The 14,963-nt window shown below is 35.0% G+C and overlaps 1 protein-coding gene across 1 annotated transcript; it reads left to right on the top strand.

Moving 5' to 3' along the window:
• Nucleotides 1-10,854: 10,854 nt before the first annotated feature.
• Nucleotides 10,855-13,884, top strand: LOC145039049 (uncharacterized). The gene is made up of 4 exons (XM_078987193.1): nucleotides 10,855-12,171; nucleotides 12,336-12,401; nucleotides 12,484-12,696; nucleotides 13,694-13,884. Exons 1-4 carry the CDS (start codon nucleotides 10,999-11,001, stop codon nucleotides 13,814-13,816), a joined length of 1,575 nt encoding a protein of 524 aa, XP_078843319.1. The 5' UTR covers nucleotides 10,855-10,998; the 3' UTR covers nucleotides 13,817-13,884.
• The last annotated feature ends 1,079 nt before the right edge of the window (nucleotides 13,885-14,963 follow it).

The raw sequence follows: 14,963 nt of genomic DNA, 5'->3' as shown, positions 1-14,963 counted from the left end.
AAGGGCTCGCTGGAGGCTCCTAATTGGACCGCGGTCTACTGCAGCACATGCGAGGTTCGAAGTTAGGTGTGAGGCTCGGTCCAGCTGCGAGCTTCGGATGGGGCCTCCCTTTGGTCGAATTAGAAGAGGACACGAGGCGAAACGCAGTGGTCTCGCATGCGAGGTGACTCAGAAGTTCCGATGCGTGGCGCATGCGGAGCGAAGACACGTGGCTAGCCTGCTGCGAGGGTGACGTGGCCGAAGCCACATATGCGAATTTTCTTAGTTTTTGTGCAAAAACTTCTAAAATTCATAACTTTCGCATACGAGCTCCGTTTTTGACGTTCTTTATATGCACGCGTAGCTAAAATTACGCTCTACAACTTCCGTTTAGGCTTCGTCAGCTAATTTTGATTTTAAATTTTATATTATTATTTTTAACAGATCGGGACAGTAAATTCGTTAAAAATTCATAAGTTCTTCATACGACGTCCGTTTTCATCAGACCTTTTACTGTTGTGCTCCTAATGACGAGACCTTCAATTCTCGTTTAGGTTGTGTCGGCTAAAAATCACTCGATCTAAAATTCGAGTTTTTACGTGTCTACTGCTTTGCCGAAACTTCGAAAACATAACTTCCTCATACGAAGTCAGATTTGGGCGTTCTTTTTATCGAACTTCTCAGTTTAACGAATACTACGACTTTCGTTTAGATTACTAAGGCTAAAAAGTAGTTTTTCGAAAAATCACTTTTTATGACATTCAGCACCATGTCGGTTTTGTCGCGAAACTTCGACAAGTCATAACTTCTTCGTTATAACTCGGATTTTGGTATTCTTTATATCCCCGAAATCCTTGTTTCGAGCACTACAAGTTTATGTAAAGATATCGGGCTTATCTCAAAGTTCAATTTTTTCGCTTATTTTTATTCTTAATTAAATAAACCCTAATAATTAAGCATAAAACACATAATTCACATAATATTCACATAATTCCTTTTCATTTCTTCAAAATGAGTTACAAAGGTTAACCAAGACTATCAACTGAATATAAATGACTAGGCTAGAAACACGAGTGTTACATAACAAGTTCGGGAAAAATGGCCTAGAAGTAGGCCTTACATCAACCAAGATGGAAAATTTTGACAGAATTAAGACTAGATCAAGACCTAACAGGTCTAAGATTTATAAAGACAGGAAATTAGACCAAAGTTTTACATAAACTAGGTTATATCAAAAAGATGAGTCATCAAGATTCTATCGGCGATGAGAACTGCTAGCATGAGTTCTTGATCCCGATAGTATACGTTCCATGTCCCTCATACACCTGTCAACTCTCACTTGCTGAGCTCGAAGTTCCCTAACTTCATCTTGAGTTTCAGCAAGTTCCCTCCGCAGATTTGCATTGCGGACGAGGGTCCTTTCATGAGCTGACTCTAGTTAGCGAATGTGGACTGTGTTGACGCCAGAGTTAGCATCAATCTCCAAAACTCGATTGATAGTTGATTGACCCAGTATCATGTTCCGAGAAATCCTACGAACCATGATGGGTAGGACTATGTCAGCAGAACCTCCTTCAGTGAGGTTGTAGAAACTTCGGTCTCCATTGTAGGGAATGGGTTGACCTTGTTCCTGGCTCCATGTATTCAAGTTCGTGGCCCATAGAGGTGTGGGTCCTTGAAATGCAGGACGAGGGTTCAGGTTTGGGTATTGAGCATTTGGGGGTAGGTTGTTGACTTCAGGCTCCGAGTCAGAACTATCGGAAAAACCCTCAGCATGGTGATCATCCAAAGGGATTTGGTGATCATCTTCTGGTTCTGCCTCTAGCCGACCAGCATTGCCTTGGTTTGGGATGTACGGATCGCCATGGTGAAATCCAGCCATTTTAATCTACGCAAGAAAAGGGATATAAGATATAGCTAAGTAGGCGGACTGACTAAGATGATTACAGTAAACACAAATACCCCTATATTTCTTTATGGTTGTGTTGGTAAGTTTTTAAACTTGTTGCCACATCACAACCATTCTTGGGCACATGCTAATCACTCCTCGGACCAACATAGTTGATCAGGCTATGCCATTCCCAAGACTGACTATATATCCCCAGGCTTACTTGTGATATTCAACAATCGTAATACTTTTGTTCTTGTCATTGTGACACTGGTTTTAGTTTGAATGCAGGCACGTATACTTTGTTAAATATTTTATTATTTAAAAGTATAACACTTAAACAGAGTGTTTTAATCCCAATGTATTTATATTTAGTATATCTTTTATGGGTTGATATACTATATTTACTATAAAGAATGCTCTGATACCAATCTGTCACACCCCAAAACCAGGAACGGCGGAAATGTTCCGGGGTGGAGGACCTCATGTACAGTATCACAATAGTGTAAAGTAGTAAATAAACAACAACATCATCCATTGCATTATAAGTAAAGTTTTAATACATGTGTTTTCATTGTAATAAGACACCAAAAATATACAATCACAATAAAAGACGAGACTTGTCTGTGCTCCATCTTCTCAAAACCTAGCCATCGTACCTGTCTACTGGTGACCTGAGAATACAAGTTATTTTGAAAGAGAGTATCAGCTTTAAAGCTGGTGAATTCATAAGTATTTAAGTGTCATTGTCTTGCTTTGAAAAACTATTATGAATGTCATGTAAAACCTTTAAGTAAGACAATTGATATAAGTATGAAAAAACCCTAAGAAATCCTTTATTTCCTACTAGTATGAAATGTAGTCTTCTACCAAGACCCGAATGTTTTGTTATGACAATGTAGTCTTCTACCAAGACCCGAATGTTTTGTTATGACAATGTAGTCTTCTACCAAGACCCGAATGTTTTGTTATGACAATGTAGTCTTCTACCAAGACTCGAATGTTTTGTTATGATAATGTAGTCTTCTACCAAGACCAGAATGTTTTGTTAGTAAAATGATAGTTTTTCCTTCTTTTTGACTACTACAAACAGTAATTGGTCTAACTCATCGTTTATGTGAATATATCACAAAATAAAGTAAATAGGAAAAATATAACCATGTAAGTGTTATCCCTGGATACCAGGACTAACATGTCATCGCAGTAAGTGATATGTATAACCTAATAAACATCCGAAGATTGTCCAATCGTCCTCTGTAGCAGTAGCAGGTTGGAGGAAGGGTTAGTCTCGTAGCAGACTCCTAATATAAGTGGTAACCTAATACTCATCCTAAGATTTTCATCTCATCCTGTGTTGCAACAGCAGGATGGAGGAATGGTTAGTTCCGATATAAATCTATTTATTATAAGCGATAACCATAGACATCTGTGGATGTTCATCACCCAGTGGTGCTAACAGCTGGGTTCCGGAATGGTTAGTCTCGTCTAGACATCCTGTCGAACATGGATAGGCATGAAAATTTACACAGAAGGGACGAATAAATCTTCCTCATAACTCTAGGTACAAGTATCCAGGTAAGTGAATACATGATAATGTATCTATGTAATAGTATTCATGTAAGCGTATTTAGATAAATGTATCTATGAAAACGTATTTATGTATTATGTAATCCTAGATAAATGTACTCATGTATCATGTAATCCTAGATAAATGTACTCATGTATCATGTAATCCTAGATAAATGTACTCATGTATCATGTAATGTACTGGTATAGACTCATGAATGAACTGATTCTTGTGTGATTCCTTGTAGTAGGAATATTGTTTTGTATCTTCTAACTATCCCTATGATAATTAACTGAAAGGAAATTGTTTGTTCAAGAAGGTAAACGTAATGGTTTTTCAAGGTATCTAAGAGTTTTGAATAATAATTAATAGTGACTTGATGTCATGTTAATAAACATTTCAAAACTAATACTTTTGTTATCAAGGTATTTTAAGATGGAAAACCATTTCATGCATCACATTTTGTAGTATGTGAAATCTACTGGATGAAAACACAGTTATAAAATACATATGAGTGATTTAATAACATGTTGTTTTCTACTTGTATTCCCCCCCCCCCCCCATTAAATCATTTAAAAACAGTTAAACTATTCATTTAGGGGTATGAACTCACCTGTAGAAGGTGGTTTGGATGAACTGAACGAAGTAGGATTGTTAGGTGTCAAGTGAGTACTTGTACACACACTACGATCCTAATGAACATATAATCATACATATATGCACTCAATTAGTCTTAAATTACTAATTGATAATGTTAAGACATCCTAGAACATAATAAACACTTTATATAAGTGTTATAATCCCTAAGGATTGCATCTAAGCTATTGTGGGACAAGGCAGTTAGGTTTAGGGTTCCAAAGGACCCTATACTTGAGTTTACTCTACATATAACCTCACACATGGAGTTTACGGTTGTAAACTCTTGAGTTTACGGCCATAAACTCCAAGACTTAATGTCCTTGGTTGTTTTGAGGTGTTAAATGATTCGTAGAAGTATTCCAACTTTGTAGTTTAATTCTTGGAAGGGTTTAGGGCATAGGAACACTTCTTTGAGGAGTTTAAGGCCCCAATGCCAATTCCTTTGGACTTTGCTTCCGTAAACTCCCTTGGAAAGATGTTTTTGATGCTTTCAAGTCTCTTGCACATGTAGTATAGGTCTTAGACTTTTATCCCAAGTATATGAAGGCCTTAGGCACACTTTGGTGCCTTTGTTTGATGTTCACGGTCCAAGAACATTATTAGGGCCGTGAACTCACTTTTAGGGGTGTTTTTGATGTGTTTTGGTCCTTGATTTAAGTGGAAACAATTCCTAGTAATTGTCTAAGGCTTTAGGTGACTTAAAAACACACTTTGGTCCAAGATTTTGGAGTTCACGGTCCAAGATCATCTTGGGCCGTGAACACCCAACCCTTGGTGTTTCTTTGTTGTTTTCATGTCCTAAATACACTTATATATAAGCCTAAGGCAGTAGAATATCACGGGGGACAGGCTAGGCATTGTTTCGGGAGTTTACCGCCCAAGAACACCTTGGGGAGTAAACTCCTAAATCTAGTTATTTAGCTATGTAATCTATGTTATGAACACATTTTAGGCTATATAACACTACTAGAGAGAGGTACTCACGATTTGGGATAAAAACCCGAAGATCCATGAGAGAGAAAATGGCTTTTCTCTAGTTGAAAACGTTAATAATGAATGAAATTGGTTCAAAATTCTATTTATAGTCCTGAGATTTTTGGCAGAAAATATTTTATTCCCGAAATGATCTCTAATATAATAGAGTGTTGGAATAACAGTGTTGCACAAAACCCTAGTGCATCCACTCTCCTGATATTTCCTGAAGTGTAAACCCTAAATTACTCAAACTTATACGGAAAAGTCTGAAAGTTTACTGTGACTCATATAACTTCTGTTGAAGTGATATTGTTTGTACATAATGGAAATTCCGGGTTGTCACAGTGGTATATAGGGAACTCACTAATCTTTGTGATTACAGTTTAAGTTAATGTTTCAGGTAGTTCTAGTTCGATAGAGAAGGGCTCAGCGTGATCGAAGCGCATCCACCTATTTTTAGCATTTTTTTTATTTTGGGATTGTACTCTGATAACTGTTTTCACATTGGCATACTTTTGATGGTTCGAGATGAATATTTGATGGATTTTGGTTGACTTAAAACTGAAACTTTTACTTATGATTTTGTAGATGTTACAAGTTGGTATCAGAGCCTTGATTTGAGGGATTCGAACACACTATCAAGTGTGTCTGAACTCAAACTGGCAGTTTGGTAAGATTTTTGTAAAATAAATGATTTTCTAAAGAAATTACTACAATAAATAAAGGGTGTGATGCATGCAATTGGCCAAGCTCAAGTAAGTGTTCCCAAAATACCTATACATGTTTATTGATTCAGTATGTAAATATGAGAATAACAGGCTAGATTAGGGCTAAGGATCTTCTCAGAATTTTATGACAGGAGAGATGCCTTTGTATGCTTACTGTACGAGCCTCTAGAACTACATGTTGGCGTGGATTACTGGTGGTATGTTAGGATGACATGTTAGGCAGTTCCCTGGTTAGAAATCGATGCTCGAATGTGGCTTGCTTTGTGCTTTTATGGACCACTACTAATGCTATTTAACTATCAACCGAAAATGCTAGGTTACATGTTGTAGAAATTAGATCTTTTTAGAAGGCTAGGTTTAACTCTATTGTGCAGCTCTTGTTTGAGTCCAACCATTGTAGTATGAAACCTTGCAGTTGAAGAATTATCTAGTGTCTATTACATATAATTATTTTCGTAAGGTAGTTAATTGGTATTAATGGGGGTTTGTTTTACAACTGATGATGGAGATTGATGGGAATGGAATCCTAGGAGAACGTAGGAAGCATGCTAGCATTAGCAGATGTGTGGTTTAGTGCGATTGTGGAATGTTGTGGTCACTTAGGGTAAATCGGATGACCCTTGAGGAAAGTTTGGATATGTATGGAATGTAGTATAAGGCCCATCCTACTAGAAGAACAAGATCCATACTCGAATCACAGGATTCATGAGGATACTAAGGGACTCGCATGGTGTGAGATTCTTCGAGTGTAAAATATGACGTCGTTACATATGGAAGAGACTTGGGAGAATTTGGTGCCATTAGAAATTGGTAAATATTTTAGTATTTTTACATAGTTATAAGTTTATAACGTTATAGGTTTATAACTAAATACTATTATTTTTGGTTTGTAGAGGAATTGGGGTGTGGTCAAGGCAGTTGCATGGATGAGGATTTTACTTGAATTTTAAAGGTTTATAACTCAATAATTATAAATTTATACTTTTACAAAAGTTTATTACTCAATAATCAGTACTAATGTTTTTTGGTTTGTAGATGAATTGGGAAATGGTGAAGAGATTTACATGGATGTAGATTGAAGATTCTTGTTTTCATGTTTTCGTTGTAATTGACTATTCCAGACTTTGTGCTTTAGTTTGATAGTGTTTTGGTGGTAATCGACTATTCTAGACTTTGTGTTTTACTTTGATTGTGTTTTGGTTGTAATAAACTATTTCGAGGTTTGGTTGTAACTTGTAATAGACTATTTGGTTGTAACACTTATGTTTTTTGAAGTATTTAACTTCAATTTGGTGTTTTTTTGAAGTATTTAACTTCAATTTGGTGTTTTTTTGAAGTATTTAACTTCTTGCTTCATTTATGGAAAATGGGTTAAGACCCGAAACCCATGGGTTTAAACCTAGAAACCATGAGTATATGGGTTGAACCCAAGAAATTGAAAACCACCCAAACCGACCTTAGAACCCGAGAAACTGACCGACTGGAAACCGATCCTATTGGGTTCTAAAAACAAGAATCCGACCATTTATGGCTTGGGTTCGGTTTAGGTCCAAAACCAACCCAAACCAACCCATGCACAACCCTAATAATGAGTATTTTTTGACGATTCTAATGGTAGTTGGAGAGGCTGTAGATCCGTTTATGATATTTGTTAACTAAAATGATGGCTTACGTTTCCACAAAACTAATATCATCATAAATGATTTTTAACATCATAGAATTGTTGCCTATAATTATGTGAGTTTTATGTGTTAGTGACATTAAGAGACTAATTTGACTAAAAATTTGATTTACTCATTTCCATAATTATTATTGGTATTTACTCGACCCGAGAGTAGTATGGTTCATTTGGGGTGCATGGCATCGAAACAATTGGATAGAAAAGTGAGAAAATGTTATTTATTCTTTATGTTAATGTATTGTAAGTTCTAATAGATTAATATGAAATTTTATTATTTAATTAGTATTGATCAAGATTTAATTTGGAATTAACTTTGTGATCAAAAGAGACTAATTAAATATATGGGGATTGGTTATGTAAATCATTCATTCTTATATATATATATAGACTTGTGATCCATTGTCCTTCATGTTGGGCTTAACCCGTGGATACTCCATGGAGGTTAAAACCCATGGATCATGAAGGAAATGGAAAGTCATGCACATTAGGGTTTACATGGTGTAACCCTAATGAGCCACACTATATAAAGGATCCTATGGCTCATGAAATGGCACTAGTAGATACACATAGTGAGGGAAAGGACTGATTTCATAGGGAGAACCAAATTAACTTTCTTCTTAAGTTATTCCATTTCAGGCTTCCACACTATTGGGGCGAAGCTCTTAAAGGTTCAAGACTTCAAGCTCCATCAAAAGGTATGTCATCTAACTAGTTTTTTGTAGTATATTTGCTCCATAATATGCTAGTTAGGATGATGCTTTGGAATTTTGTATATTTGCATGTATAATACTGAAAACATGGATCCAAGGCACATAGTGTTGCATGCACACTATGGGAGTGTTAGAATGCTCAAACGCCTTCAGTGGTATCAGAGACTAGGCTTGGTTTTCAATTATACTTGATGCAATTGTTGAAAAAAAAATCGAAAAACTAGCTTTCTGGACAGTGGACTTGTCGAGCCCAATGCAAAAACTGACTAAGTCGCCGAGTTTGTTCATACACTCGACGAGTTAGAGGCCCTGAATGCTGATTTTTGACTTTTGAGGATGTAATTAGACTAGAATCATTACCCTAAGCTATTTTTGAACTTATAACCCTGTTTTTTTATGTGATAATTATCATTCTAATCCAATTAAAAAGATAATTATCAAATGTTTCATGTTTTGTATTAGTTTAATGGTTAGGCACTACTAGAAAACAGCCTTTAATGACGCGCAAACAATGACATGTGCTGATAGAGGACACGTACTTGTGCATGCCCTAAAATATAATGTCAGTTTTGCAAAATTTGAAGGATAGAGGACACGTATTTTTGCGTGCCCTAAAAATTGTGTTAGAAAAGAAAAAAAATACGGAGGGCACCTTTCATAAAATGTGTGTCATCTAAGTTTGTGGCTTTATAATTTTTTAATGAAACACGCGTTTTAAGGCAGTATTTCACCCGCCTATTGGATCCCAAAAATTAAAAACCCCCGCCTCTTCCAATTAGTAAGGAAAAGCCCTAGGGCCTTCGTCTTCACAGTTGCTTCTTTTGATTCACATCTGTGGTATCGAATTGGTCAGGTCAGTCTTCCATTCTTATTGGTGATCTAGGTTTTATTTTTCTTTTGTTTTCATGTTCATTTATAGTTATCAATCAAAACTTAAGCAACATTCTGCTCCATTTTGGTTTAGATCGATAGTTCACTACAATTCTCTGAGACAAATTGTGAGCGAACCTAGGGTTTTTGTTTATCATACTCCAACGACACAAATCAACACCTCCTGGAAAACCCTTTCTCAATCGACGCCTTACAAAGAACATAGTATCATCTTATGCACTTGATAAAGTATACGATTTTCTCTGCGAACAAACTAGCCCTAGGTTAAAATTGGACAACGGGATTTCGTCAAATTCAGAAAGTTTGTCAGTTGAAAATTTTAATTCTTCATGGGAAAGAGAAAGGGGCGTAGACTGGCGGCGAAGACTGCAGTTAATAGATGGGTAAAACTTGATCTTATAGCCGAACCCTCTGGTAATAGTGTCGTATGCTCCTTCTATCTATTTGATTATTTCAATTTCTGTAGTTGCTTATCTATATAGTTCAATGACATAACGTACAATTTTACTTGTTGAGATTGCAAAGACAATTTTTGTAGTGGAACTTTAAGCAAGCCATGTTTGCTCCCAAGATATTCCTTTCAGAATGTTAGGTGGTTGTGATATTGGGAACTCAATTGGAACTAAGTGGATGTTCTTACTTCAATAGTATGTGTATTTGATTAGGTGAATTATGTGAATGTGTATAAAAGTTTGTTAATTTTACAAGAATCGTGTTGTGATTAGCTTCTCCCTAAAAATTTGGATCAGTTTAGGGAAATTCTTCCTCAGTTGATATTGGAGTCGGTTTTGCAGGTTAGGCAAGTTAAAACGCAACGTTTCAGAGCATGCATGCAATCCCACCATTGTTCGCATTGATAAATTCGTTAAATTGGTTCTGGTTATTTAAAATTGCGAAAGGAATAGAAGAGTTGATAGTCCATAGTTAAACAAGCTAAAAAGGATGTTTCTGAAATTTCTCATCAAATGTCATGTACAAAACATATTTGTACCCAAGTCTTTGAGCAAAAATGAATTTGAATTTGTTCTTGCAGCTCATTGAATTCTCAATTGTGATTGTGATATCCAGTTTCTTTCGGAAAGATAAGAATTAGAATTATGTAATTCACCGTTTTTCTTTTTTACAAGTGATTAGATCATCATATCTAAAGTCTATTCTATACAATCAACAAGAGTTTAATACTTTCATTATTTGTTTTAATTACTTTTTAGTGAAGAAAATGAGGTTCTACATAAAAAATTAGTTTCCATGTAATCTTGGTAATTAAGTATATGTTTTTTGTAGCAAGTTCACCAACGTGTTATAAGATCAATCATGGAGGATGTTGGCTACAGGATAATGAAATGAGAAGTGCGTATGTCCTTCGGTGCGATGGTGCAGAACTGTTCAATTCTTAATTCATGATTTTATATGCACGAAAATGTTAATTTGATTTTAATTACTAATAAACATTTTTTCTGCAGTCCCCTAGTTTAGACTTACACTACACATACTTACTATAAATATAAAATGCAACACATAAATAAAAGTCCTAAAAAAAAAAAATAGAACTAAAAACAACGTTACATCGTACATGCTCTCAAACTCGATGTGAAACTGTCCAACAATATTTGGCCCACATTTGATCTCTGACTTTAACCGTTTTAACGGTCAATTTTCCACATGTTTTTAGGCTGAATTTGACCGAAAATCATTGAAACCTAAACAAATAGAACCTCTTCAAATTGATCTGTTCAAACTTCATTTTCTAGTGGTGCTTACTTTTTCTGAAACCCTTGATTTGGTCACATTTACCACAAATTTAATTTGTAACTATATTCCCAAATCCTAATTCCGCTTTTAAAAGTAGAAATCATAATTATCTAACACACGAAAAGTTCTACTCTCTATACCTAAATGGCAATACATGCAATCCCTATCCCATGAAGCAATAATAGACCATGGCGGAGTCCCACCCTCGGAAGCTTCCACAGGAGATACTTTTATTCCAGATACTACCAAAGATGCCGGTGGAAGCTCTACCCAGTTTAATGTGTGTTTGCAAGAAATGGTACTTGTTCCTAAAATCGGGTGCTTTTGCGAGCGCATTAATCGATGATCATGAAAATCACCACAAACACCTCGTATTACCTACCACCGATGGATATACATTCAGTAGCATAGACTGCGAAGCACCTAAAGATGGTTTAACCATGGGCCGTTTTCCATTTCTTTTACCAATTAATAAGAGGCACATGATAAACATATCGATTTTAACATCTGTGCATGGACTGTTATGCATAGGTACAATCAAGCACGAAAATCCTGACATATATTCTGATCTAACTTTATGGAATCCTTTCACAAATGACAATAAGAGTCTATCTAACACGAGTTGCGATACACAAGGGATATTTGGGTTGTATTATATCTCTGGTGATGACGACTACAGGCTTCTACATGTAACCCATCATCCCAATATTTATATATACTCGTTAAAATCGGACTCATGGAGAAATGTTGAGTCATCTGAGGACTTCAAACAAATGGCTTCCGACTGGACTGAACCTGGAAATTACTGGACTAAACCTGGAGATTACTGGGAGCACCCAAGTCATTTTCTATTGAATGAAAAACTCTATTTCTTAAAACAAGTTGAAACAGAACCAGAAAGCTTTATTCGGTCTTATTCAGTTATGAGATTCGACACAAAGACTGAAAAGTTCACAGAGATAGCAATGCCCTCTTTCGGAAATCAAATGACCAACTGTTTGGGTTTCATGGTTCTTAAAGGATGCGTCCACTTCTGTGTCGCCATTCTCATTGGGGAAGAAAGCGATATGACAAGCGAATATTGTAATGAAATGATCGAGTTGTGGAAGATGGATGGAGATGGAGATGGAGATTGGACGAAGGTGTTAACTTATGGCCCAATTTCGTTTTTTCCATGGAGTAAATCGCTAATACACTTGATGAGAAACGGAAATTTGCTCATTCATGCTGAACGTAATGTTTACCGATTAGATATGAAGAAGAACACCAAAGAAATAGTGTTTACGTGTGAAGATATGGATTCCAAAATCTCTCCGATAGGGAAATACATCGAGTCTACAGTGTCACTCAACAAAGACGTAGTACGAAACTAAACTAACATCTCAATCATACGTTTCAATAATACTTATTTTGCTTATGTTTGGATTCTATTACATGTCGCTGAATAGGTTAATATAGTTTTCACAGGAATTATTTTATGTTCGTATGTGAAAAAGTTAACTTTTAGTTTGGGTTTGCTTTACAGGTATCCAAATGGTTTTTTACAATAAATGGGTTAGAGTGGTGTACTGTTACATCGTGGAAGGAGTATGTAAGTTATATTTCTCATCTTTTTCTTGAAATATTTACTCTCTTGACATCTACTACAATAATAAGAATGTTGTTAATTGTAGGAGGCATATGAGAGATCTATGATTGAGAAGTATGGAGAGGACATCATTCAGCATACAGGGGATAATGTTGAATTGTGGGAAAAAAGTCAGATAGGGAAAAAGAAGAGTCATGTTTTTGGAATAGGATACTCGGATCTTAAATTTGTAGCGACACGGAGACCTTCTTACGGGTGTGCCATGTCCTCCTTTGACTACACGCAATTGCAGCAGCAGGTACACTTTTCTTAAAAACGAATTGTGTGTTTATGAAGAAATATATGTCGCTTTTATGGATAGAAAAGTAAGTATATTATTATTATAGAAAAAAAATTAGGTTGCTAATATAAATGTAAGTAAGTCTATTGTTCAAACGAAGATAGTCTGTGTTTCTATTATGGAAAAAAAAAAAATGTCGCTATGATGCATTAAAACCAGTGTGTTGCTGGTATGGATAAAAACGCAATGTGCATGCATTTTTACTCTAAATAAAAAAGAATCTTGCTATTGTAGGTAAAACAAATGTTAGTGTATTGCTAATGTTAGAAAACTAATGTACACTTATTATGGATAAAAAAAATTTAAGTAGAATTTTTATTTTGGTATAAAGAACATGTTATGCTGTTTATCATGGTTAAAATTGACAGTATGATGTTATTATGTAAAAAAGAAATGAAGTTTTCTAATTATTTTATAAAAAAGTGTAGTCATTAAGGTAAAACTTAAAGGTATATTAAGTAGGTTACGATTATAGATAAGACCAACAATATGCTAAAGTTTAGTATGTTGAGAATATAGATAAAAACGTACATTTCTCTATAGCAATAAAAAGTAAAGTATACTGGATCGGAACCGAAATAACCGAAAATCATAAATTTTGGATCGGGAGAATTGATAACATGACTAAATCAGACCAAAACGAAAAGAATCAAAAGTAAAAATGATGGATTAGGAGAACAGATAACCGGGCCAAAATACCCATACTCAGTTCCAAGAGGTTCTAGTTCCGGTTGGGTTTTTTGATCAAATGCTTATCCATAAAATATGTTCCTATTATTTGCTAAAATAATGTACGTTGCTATAATAGATAAAAATGTTAACATATATATATATATATATATATATATATATATATATATATATATATATATATATATATATATATATATAATTGTTTTACTATTTATAAATTATTTACTCACTAGTTATCTATGATTGTTTTAATATGTTTTAGGTACAAGAGTTGCAAATACAAATAGAAATGGAACGAAAAGCACGAGAAAAATTACAAGCACAAATATTGGAACTTACGAGACGACTTAATAACAACCCTGGAAATCCACCAAACCCATCCTAGTTCATCATCCATCTTGGAAGGAAATGTGGCTAATCCTAATCTCCAATTTGTCTTCTCTTGATCTCAAAGTTTAGGGAATTACTCTCTATCTCCTTCTAATTAACACTTTCTTCCATTTTTTGGTGAAACAAAAAATACAAGGTCATGTACTATGTTCCGTTGCTAAGTTACACAATGGAATCATGGAACATCGATTCTCGGATTTAAAGATAAGGTATGAATTTATAAATGTTTTTTACAATTATTTGGATTGGGCTAAATTGAAAATGGTTGGAATGATAATGGAATGATTGTAATGGGCTGAAAGAAAGGTGTGTATGTAGATGTTAATGACAATAGGGCAGCTAAGGACTTTAGGTTTTGCAGTCATAAAGAAATGAAAATCAATAAGAAAACTTCATAAATGATCATATGGTTTCACAAAATATCAAGTTTTGTCTCTAATTTTAAAAAATCTCATAGATGGTCTCCATAGTCTCAAAACTTTTAATAAAAGGTTCTTATATATTGCTAATTCCATCAAGTTTTATCCATTAAATGAAGGGAATTTTCGTTATTTCACTATTACAGTGTTGGGCTCGATGCGTAAGTATCACACCTCGAAAACCGAAGGCGGAAACATTTCCGGGGTTGACTCCACGTTGAGTATCAAATCCAATGCACATAGTAAGTAAAGTAAAACAACCATTACATTACATAAGAAAAGTTTTACAGTTGTTTCCAAAAGTAAAGTTTGTACAGTTGTGATATATAGTATATATAAACAAAATGAAACGGTTCTTCATGTACTCCGTCTTCTGACCAAAAAGGGATCTTCGGGTACCTGTTCTAACGCTGACCTGAGAACACAAGCGGTTTAAAAATCAGCATAACGCTGGTGAGTTCATAAGCGGTTTTTGTTTGTGAAAATGTTTCAAGTTTCCTTTCTGTTTCTGAAATGTTATTTATACCAAGAAAATCCTATATTTTCTTAAAAGTTGGTTGTTGTTTCAAAAATGTAAAGTATAATAAGTTTGTACACTGAAAACATGTCTACTCATGTGAAAATGTATAGTTTAGTTATCCGGCTTGTTAAACTATTCTGTTTACCTATCGTGTATTCCCAGGAAAGTCCCATACTTTCCTTATTGTATATTACCAATTGTAA

The sequence above is a fragment of the Lactuca saligna genome, chromosome 4, assembly GCF_052625555.1.
Source record: "Lactuca saligna cultivar CGN05327 chromosome 4, ASM5262555v1, whole genome shotgun sequence".
NCBI classification, from domain to species: domain Eukaryota; kingdom Viridiplantae; phylum Streptophyta; class Magnoliopsida; order Asterales; family Asteraceae; genus Lactuca; species Lactuca saligna.
This window is presented reverse-complemented; position numbering and strand designations above follow the sequence as displayed.